At 39.1% G+C, this 9897-nt stretch overlaps 1 protein-coding gene across 2 annotated transcripts in view; it reads left to right on the top strand.

Annotated features, from left to right (window-relative positions):
- The first annotated feature begins 640 nt into the window (after positions 1 to 640).
- LOC112225284 (rho GTPase-activating protein 6) overlaps positions 641 to 9897 on the top strand; it is a 64506-nt gene continuing 55249 nt past the window's right edge. For both annotated transcript variants that reach the window (XR_002949558.2, XM_024389078.2), the window contains exon 1: positions 641 to 1359. Coding sequence is in view for 1 of the 2 variants with exons in the window: in XM_024389078.2 (XP_024244846.1) it covers positions 931 to 1359 (429 nt within the window). In the remaining variant the exon portion in view is untranslated. The remainder of the gene's footprint in view (positions 1360 to 9897) is intronic.

Raw genomic sequence — 9897 nt, 5'->3', positions numbered from 1 at the left:
ATTTTGGAATGATATGTTTGACGAGCAGGTGTCTACATACATTTGGCCATGAAGTGTAGCTTCTTAGCAAAGAGCAATTTCTCAAGCAATAATTTTACTAGGACTGTCTGGGAGTAGTCTGAGTGGGGAGGGGAAAACTGTAAACTAGCTGTTATTGGCAGAGGTTTGGAACTATATTATTTGTCTATCAACTAATAAACCGCCTGGTGATGTCACCAGGCAGGCCAAAACTCAATCCCACTAAAATAGGCTGAAATTTCAGGCGGTATTTTCAAACAGCTGTTACACTAAAAGGGTATTATCATTTTTACAATTCCACAGTATTATTCCAACAGTGTGTTTATAAAACAATATATATTCAACAAAAAATTCACGTTTTGACTGCACTGGGCCTTTAACACTGGCCAATTTGCTGTGTGCTAATAAATAGTTATCCACGGAACCTTAAGAACTGAGGAAGAACCTTCATTTTTTCTTCAGTGTACCCCACAAAACCACATCTTATTCTATTATATTCCAATATATTTCATGGATGTGAAATCACATTTAATTATGACGGTGGCGGGACTGGCAGTAGAGCGGTTTTCATGCGATGAGTCAGATGCATGCATCTATTTCTTATTACTCAGAGGGGCGAAGCTTGGTGACACGCATGAGTCCACGGTTGTGAAACTATACTACCATCCCTGTTCTTGTAAATTATGAAAAGGAAGAACTAACAAAGAACTATAGCTGAGCGAATTACTTTTGTTTGTGGATTTTCTTGGTTGAATATCAGGGTCGTATGGGGCGCAACAGGTAGCCAGCCTTACCACTGAGAATGGAAGGCGTGTGATTATGTTTATTCAAGGTAACCATTTAATCTCTGATCGCTTTAATGAACTCGATATAGTAGCCTAGGTTACTTTGTGAAACGTTAAGAATAACGATATGTCCGCGCACGGGTTGCTGAGCAGCGTTTTCTCATGCTCCTCGCAAACATCCGAAACAAGGTCCAAACGGAGACTGAGAAAGACTATAAGTTTGGACCCAGCTTTGATAAAACGCGATGGGACTGAACCGGATGGGACATCTGGTCAAGCAGATGATCAAAAGTCGCTCCGAGCCTCAAACGAAAGCCTCTCCAAACTAGACGCGCGCCTTACTACAGCCGGAGTTAAACACTGTCAATCTGCATCCTCAAGCCTGTCAATATACTTGGATACTTCTGGCCATTTCGACAATGATTCAAAAGCCACTAAAAGAAGCCCCTATACTCCAACCGGAAGCTCAAGCACTTTATTTTCACCTAGAAAGTGGCTTCAAAAGAAGCCATCTCCACCATCCATCCATCATTCAAATGCTGCATGGAAATCTGAAGTAAGCAAGTCTTAAAATTACAGTTTTATTGATGCTGTTGATGATGATGGTGATCACGATTATATTCTTGTTGATCAAACTGTCCATGATGTAGACAACAGGTTGTATTACACAGTGATAAGCACGTGAATGAAGGTGATGATGATGTTGATTATGATTGAAGGTCAAGGTGGAAGTAGTAGCATTTGTAGTGGTATGGTGACATGACCACCTAGTTTTACAGTGCAACAGTCAATTACAAGGTTCAAAAACATGTATAGAGTCATAGTAATATTTACACCTGTTTTCCTGGGAAATTCCCATTCTATCTTTCAATTGTATATTTGTTGTGACATGTCTGAAACACTCACAATTGAGCAATAGGATGTCAATTAGACAGTATGATGTCACCACAAACTGCTGTCTGACAAAGGTGGATGTGCCATGTCAAAAACCTGTAGCCTATAGCTGTATAGCCTATAGAAACTGTAGTTATAGCCTATAGTCCCGTAACATTTACCAAATGTTGTTACATTACAGGCTTATTCTAAAATGTAATAAATTGCTTTTCCCCTCTTCAATCTACACACAACTCCCATAATGACAAAGCAAAAATTGGTTTTTGGAAATTTATAACAAAAAAAACACAAATGTTATATTTACTTAAATATTCAGGCCCTTTACTCGGTGCTTTGTTGAAGCACCTTTGGCAGTGATTACAGCCTCGAGTCTTCTTGGGTATGACGCTACAAGCTTGGCACACCTGTATTTGGGGAGTTTCTCCCATTCATCTCTGAAGATCCTCTCAAGCTCTGTCAGGTTGGATGGGGAGTGTCGCTGCACAGCTATTTTCTGGATGGCAGATAGCCTGGCGGGTAGGAGTGTTGGGCCATGAACCGAAAGGTTGCTGGATCGAATCTCCAAGCTGAAAAGGTAAAAAATCTATTGTTCTGACCCTGAGCAAGGCAGTTAACCCACTGTTCACTGGGTGCCCGATGACGTGAATGTCCCCCGCACCAGAGGGGTTGTGTTAAATGCAGATGACACATTTTAGTTGTACAACTGACTAGGTATCCCCCTTTCCCTCTCCAGAGATGTTTGATCAGGTTCAAGTCCAGGCTTTGCCTGGGCTACTCAAGGACATTCAAAGACTTGTCCCTAAGCCACTCCTGTGTTGTCTTGGCTGTGTTGTTGTCCTGTTGGAGGGTGAACCTTCGCCCCAGTCTGAGGTCCTGTGTGCTTTGGAGCAGGTTTCCATCAAGGATCTTTTTGTATTTTGTTCCATTCATCTTCCCCTCGATCCTGACTCGTCTCCCAGTGGGTGGGGAAATATATTAATGAGCTCGCCTTGACTGACAGCTCTTTGAAATGCCTATGTCAAGCAATGAGGATGCAGTGAGCAGATTGCCGTAAAAATAATCTCAAGCTAATTTGGTGATACACAAAGCAACTCAACCAACATTAAATTTGCATTAACTATATATACAGTTTATTTATCTTTTTTATCTCCCATTTGGCATGTCTCTTGTGATGCGGTTCACAGTAACTAACTAAGACCAAACACAGAGGAAAGGGCAAAAATACAAGTATCTTTCCCATAGATCAATAGGGTAAACTTTATATTTGCTGACACACTACAGTCAAATTTTGGCACCAGTAGCTATTTATACCATGCCCATCTCCAAACACGCCTTCTCAGATGTTGGTTACAAAGCGGTACTTATTTAAATTCTGTAATAGAATATTGTGGTACATTTGGTGTATTAAAATGAGAGTTCAGGTGATGTCACCTTGCCCCCTTAATAATGAATCCAAGTGTTTGACATGGACCAGTAACCTTATAATCAAACTTTATCAATGTCATAGTAAGTCATTTTTCATACTTTGGTCATCATACCTTCATCTGGTTACCTTCAAATATCATTAAAACATGATTTTGACTGTTATTGACCTTTAATCGTTAAGTTCTTAAAAATGATTGCACAACTTACAATGTCAAAAGAAGTGCTCAACCTTCATCTTCTTCTTGTTATTCTTCTTCTTCGTGTTGCTTTCCGGCAGACTAGACGGTATGTTGCGTATCGCTGCCTTTCACAAGCTAGGTTCCCATCCAATTTGCGACACATTTTCAATTTGAATATTTTAAAGTCTGCATAAAACAATTTGCACGTTTTCCCAACGGAGATGGTTTTCCATCCAACTGACTTTTTTTCACCACCGTGTGAAATTCATCATCATTTATTTAATCTGTAGCCAAATAAACTGCATGCTTTCCCGAGTCGTAGTGGGAGGACCACACAGCATATGAGATCACAAAAAGATCCCACCATGTCGAATGAACAAATTGTCTTTCGACATTTAGAAAATTGTACCGGCATTTGTTTCCATCAGCCCAGTCGTGACCTTTTTCATGCATCAGGTAATTAATCTGTATGAAGTGGTTGGATGGAAACATGGGTCTTTGGAAAGTGTATAGCACATTTGTTCACAAAAAAGGGGAAATGGGGAAAGAAAGGAAATTGTACCGTCATTATTACTATGAGGTTAAAGTACATATTTTCAGCCTTTATTTCAGGTTATTTTCATATCACGGTGAACTGTTTAGAAATTACACCACTTTCTGTACATAGTCCCCCCATTTTAGGGGAACAAAAGTATTGAAACAAATTCACTTACTGTATGTGTATTAAAGTCGTTTTTAAAATGTTTAGTATTTGGTCCCATATTCCTAGCACTCAATGCTTACGTAAAACGTATGACTCTACAAGCTGAGAGGTTGTGAGTTCACATCCTAGGTGTGGTTGAGTACCAAAGTGTGCTAAGCAATGTTGAGGTCAATGAACGTTTTTAATGTTATATTGTTTTTGTTTAACTCTGAGCTACTGTACCAGTCAAGTTTGTACACACCTACTCATTCCAGTGTTTTCCCTTCATTTTTTTAGATTTTCTACATTGTATAAAAATAGTGAATACATCAAAACTATTAAATGACACATATGGAATCATGTAGTAACCAGAAAAGTGTTAAACAAATCAAAATATATTTAAAATTCTTCAAAGTAGCCACCCTTTGCCTTGATGACAGCTTTGCACACTCTTGGCATTCTCTCAATGACCTTCATGAGATAGTCACCTGGAATGAATTTCAATTAACAGGTGTGCCCTGTTAAAAGTTAATTTGTGGAATTTCTTTCCTTCTTAATGCGTTTGAGCTAATCAGTTGTGTTGTGACAAGGTAGGATTGGTCCACAGAATATAGCCCTATTTGATAAAAGACAAAGTCCATATTATGGCAAGAACAGCTCAAATAAGCAAAGAAAAACGACAGTCCATCATTACTTTAAGACATGAAGGTCAGTCAATACAGAAAATGTCAAGAACTTTGAAAGTTTATTCAAGTGTAGTCGCAAAAACCATCAAGCACTCTGATGAAACTGGCTCTCACGAGGACCGCCACAGGAAAGGAAGACCCAGAGTTACATCTTCTGGAGAGGAGAAGTTCATTAGAGTTACTAGCCTCAGAAATTGCAGCCCAAATAAATGCTTCACAGAGTTCAAGTAACAGACACATCTCAACATCAACTGTTCAGAGGAGACTGCATGAGTCAGGTCTTCCTGGTCGAATTGCAGCAAAGAAACCATTACTAAAAGACACCAATATGAAGAAGAGACTTGATTGGGCCAAGAAACACAAGCAATGGACATCAGACCGGTGTAAATCTGTCCATTGGTCTGATGAGTCCAAATTTGAGATTTTTTGTTCCAACCGCCATGTCTTTGTAAGACGCAGAGTAGGTAAATGGATCTCTGCATGTGTGGATCCCACCGTAAAGTATGGAGGAGGAGGTATGATGGTGTCAGGGGGCTTTGCTGGTTACACTATTAGTGATTTATTTATAATTCAAGGCCAACTTAACCAGCATGGCTACCACAGCAATCTGCAGCGATACACCATCCCACCTGGTTTGTGCTTAGTGGGGCTATCATTTGTTTTTCAACAGGACAATGACCCAACATACACCTTCAAGCTGTGTAATTCTATTTGACCAAGGAAAGTGATGGAGTGCTGCACTAGATGACCTGACCTCAACCCAATTTGAGATTTGGAGTGAAGGAAAAGCAGCCAACAAGTGCTCAGCATATGTGGGAACTCCTTCAAGACTGTTGGAAAAGCTTTCCTCATGTGAAGATGGTTGAGAGAATGTCAAGAGTGCACAAAGCTGTCATCAAGGCCAAAGGTGGCTACTTTGAAGAATCTCAAATATAAAATATATTTTGATTTATTTAACACTTTTTTTGGTTACTACATGATTCCATATGTGTTATTTCATAGTTTTGATGTCTTCACTGTTATTCTACAATATAGAAAATATTAAAATAAAATAAAATCCTTGAATTAGTAGGTGTTTCCAAACGTTTGACTGGTACTGTATGTTCTATCGATTTCCGAGTCATTTCATGTTTTCATGTGTATCTGAGCTATTGGCATTCAAGCAGACAGAAATTTGTCTGGTATGATTTAGCATTGCAAAAATGCTGCTCTCACTACACTGGAATTTGAAAAGGAATACGATTTTTAAATTTTCGAAAACATCGCTCATGCATGTCAGATTTCAATACTGGCTGATGTCATAACACGGGAGGTTCCCTTCTCTCAAATAAGCCACTCTTCAGGTTGAACATGATGAGATTATTAACTCCTAAATTGTTTTTAGGTTATTTTACATCTAACTAGCTCCTTCACATGCTGATATTAACTTTGGTATTACTGTGTGTAGCTACCTTTACTAGCTAGCTTGTCAACCAGGCCATAGACAGCATTGCATTGTGGGTTTTGTAGTTGATGTGCGCTGCAACAGATTTTGAAAATGATTTTCACATTGCTACCAACCTTATTATAACGACAAAATTAAACATTTGTTCACAAAAAAACATTGTGTTATTTAACACTGTAAATTACATGAATTAGTGATTGTGGGTATATTTTTCCTTTAAATTCCATTCAATTCAGAAAGTAAACCAAAATACAATTCCTAATTTTAAGCTCTTGAAAATAAATAAATACACATTTCTGTGTACTTCCTGAAAACAGTTTGTTGTTGTATATTTACTCAGAAAATACAGTTAAGCTGTAGAAATGCATTAAACGTTGTTTTCACTATTTTCACCGCAACTCAGTAGCCGGTAACTTACTGTAAAATTACAGGATTTAAAAAAACAGTTTGTTGCATAAGCACCTCTACAGTATTTTATAAGTTTAAATACAATTTCATTGGAGGCATGCCAAGTTAATTTGCAGGAAGGGTGTATTGCGATTGACAGTAAATATATAGCAATACACTAATACAGTATCCTATTACTGTAGACATTTACCATATAATAATGACTGTAAAATTTACCACAATTAACAGCAATGGATAAGTGTAGTTACATGTTATCATGTGTTATCAATGTATTTTTGGAACACTTCACGTGATCATGTTTTCAAATGTGTAATTCAATGTGTTATTGCTGTTCAGCTAAATTACCCTCATCAATCTAAACACAGTACCCCATAATGACGAAGCAAAAACAGGTTTTTAGACATTTTTGCAATTTTATAAAAAATGTAAAACTGAAATATCACATTTACATAAGTATTCAGACCCTTTACTCAGTACTTTGTTGAAGCACCTTTGGCAGCGATTACAGCCTTGAGTCTTCTTGCTAGAAACTTGGCACACCTGTATTTGGGGAGTTTCTCCCATTCTTCTCTGCAGATTCTCTCAAGCTCTATCAGGTTGGATGGGGAGAGTCGTTGCACAGCTATTTTCAGGTCTCTTCAGAGATGTCCGGCCTCTGGCTGGGTCACTCAAGGACATTCAGAGACTTGTCCCGTAGCCACTCCTGCGTTGTCTTGGCTGTGTGCTTAGGGTTGTTGTCCCGTTGAACCTCCGCCCAAGTCTGAGGTCCTGAGCTCTCTGGAGCAGGTTTTCATCAAGGATCTCTCTGTACTTTGCTCCATTCATCTTTCCCTCGATCCTGACTAGCTTGTCAGTCCCTGCCACTGAAAAACATTCCCACAGCATGATGCTTGCCACCAACATGCTTCACCGTTGGGATGGTGCCAAGTTTCCTCCAGACGTGATGCTTGGACTTCAGGCCAAAGATTTTAATCTTGGTTTCATCAGACCAGAGAATCTTGTTTTTCATGATCTAAGAGGCATTTAGGTACTTTTTTGGCATACTCCAAGCGGACTGTCATGTGCCTTTTACTGAGGAGTGTCTTTCCGTCTGGCCACTCTACCATAAAGGCCTTGAGTGTATTTTTAACAAAGCTGAGATTTACTTTGAAGTCCAAAGTGTAGAAATCCATTATGGACACAGACAGGGTGGCATAGCAGGAGGATAAGAATGCCGTGACTCATTTTTGTTTGCAGGGCATCACCTGTGAACATTTGAATCCACATGTGAAACTTCATGTGAAATGTCACATTTGAAGCATTCCAAAAACACATGGTTTCGCATGATTTGACATGTGAAAATCCACATCATAACAAGATAGCTTTGCACACTCTTGTGCATGACATGGAAACATCACGTAAAATCATGTGTTTTTTCCGTAAGAGTGGAACTAAAGAGGATTCTACCCGGAAACTAAAAGGGGTCTCCTATGGGGACAGCCTAAGGACCCTTTTGGAACCCTTTTGTCAGAGTGTAGCGGCATGTCCTACTCTGAGTTGGCCACCCTTTGACCCTGGATTTAAATATTCTTTGTTGTAAGAATGTGCAGAATGTGCAGTACAGATCTGTGCTGGTAACGAGTGTAGCTTCTACTCACCTGTTCCCAAGACACATCAGTGCTTTAGGATCATGAAAGTGTCTGACAAGACAGTTATTGTTGTTGCTGCTGCAGCTCAGCTACATTTAGCAGGTGAATTGATCTGCCATGTGCGACATGGGACTGGAGTAAGTATTGCTAATTTAATGACGGTCTTAGCCAAGGAGAGAGGCTTTACTGGTGTCATGTCATAATGTCACACTCCTCTGGAGCTCTTGTCATACACAAACCCTTAGGTCACTAAGAGTAATTCAGACTTAACAAAAGCAGAAGGCTGTTCACTTCTTGTAGGTTGTTTAATGCCGAAGATGCCTTTTTACAGTATTATTTAGAGTGTCCAACAGCCATGAGAAGCCAGAACAGCTCACTAATTCAGTGGCAATCCTTGAAGGTGAATGATAAATGGAGCGATTCCTGTGCACATCAAGTCCCAGTAGCAGCACGACCCTAAGAAGGTATCCACGGGTGTACTGTTTATTTAGCATTACCAAGATGTATTGAAAGGGTGACATTATGTTTTATGTTTTATTATGGTTTTAATGAAGACCAGGCTTCTGGTTTCTTCATACCACAGTCATCAGCAAGGGCTCCGAACCCAAAGCCAGATCCCTCAGAAATGTAATCACTGTAAATACGATTGAGGCTGATTAATAGCAGGGGGGAGTAGGTCTATGACAGTGGAATACTTAATAGGATTTATTGTGCCATTGGGATTGTATATCTTACATGGTGCTCATGCTCTGAAAATCGACTGCCAGTGTTTACAACACCACATTGAAGTTGATTAGTGGGCTTTATGTATATTTCCTTGTGTTATATCTAGGTAACATTTAAGTAAATGTTGTGTTGCCTTAAAACACTGATTCAAAATGGAATCTACATGATGAATCAATTAAGTTTGTCTTCTGGATTAATATTTGTTGAAATGTGACTAATCAATGGTAATGATTGAATATTTTATTAGTGACTTACTGTAGCTATGTAGTTTGCATTATAGTGTTATGAAGCACAGATGTTCATTACCAATGTTAAATCAGATTTATGCATATAATTATTAATTGTTTCCCTTCTTCAATGCTATTTACTAATAGTTGAAAGCTCTTGGGAGTGTGAGTCAAGTGCCAGTGCTACCATTTGCTTCATTGCCCAAGAATGTGGTAGAACAGCAGAGGCCAATCCAGACTACAGTTTAGCCAGTTCAGTTAAGATGAGGGCACCTTGGTGTGAGATTCTACAGATTCACATGACCATGGTCAGTGTGGAGTTAAGTCCGTAAACTGACAAGACTAACAAACTTTAGGTACAGTTGAAGTCGGAAGTTTACATATACCTTAGCCAAATACATTTAAACTCAGTTTTTCACAATTCTTGACATTTAATCTCAGTAAAAATTTATTTCAGCTTTTATTTCTTTCATCACATTCCCAGTGGGTCAGAAGTTCATATACACTCAATTAGTATTTGGTAGCATTGCCTTTAAATTGTTTAACTTAGGTCCAACATTTTGGGTAGCCTTCCACAAGCTTCCCACAATAAGTTGGGTGAATTTTGGCCCATTCCTCCTGACAGAGATGGTGGTCGCACACGCTGTTTCATTTCTGCCCACCAATTTTCTATGGGATTGAGGTTAGGGCTTTGTGATGGCCACTCCAATAGCTTGACTTTGTTGTCCTTAAGCCATTTTGCCACAACTTTGGAAGTATGCTTGGGTTCATTGTCCATTTGGAAGACACATTTGC

This window comes from Oncorhynchus tshawytscha, linkage group LG26 (assembly GCF_018296145.1).
Source record: "Oncorhynchus tshawytscha isolate Ot180627B linkage group LG26, Otsh_v2.0, whole genome shotgun sequence".
In the NCBI taxonomy this organism is placed as follows: Eukaryota; Metazoa; Chordata; class Actinopteri; order Salmoniformes; family Salmonidae; genus Oncorhynchus; species Oncorhynchus tshawytscha.
Note: the sequence above shows the minus strand (reverse complement) of the source record. Positions and strands in the feature narration are given on the sequence as shown.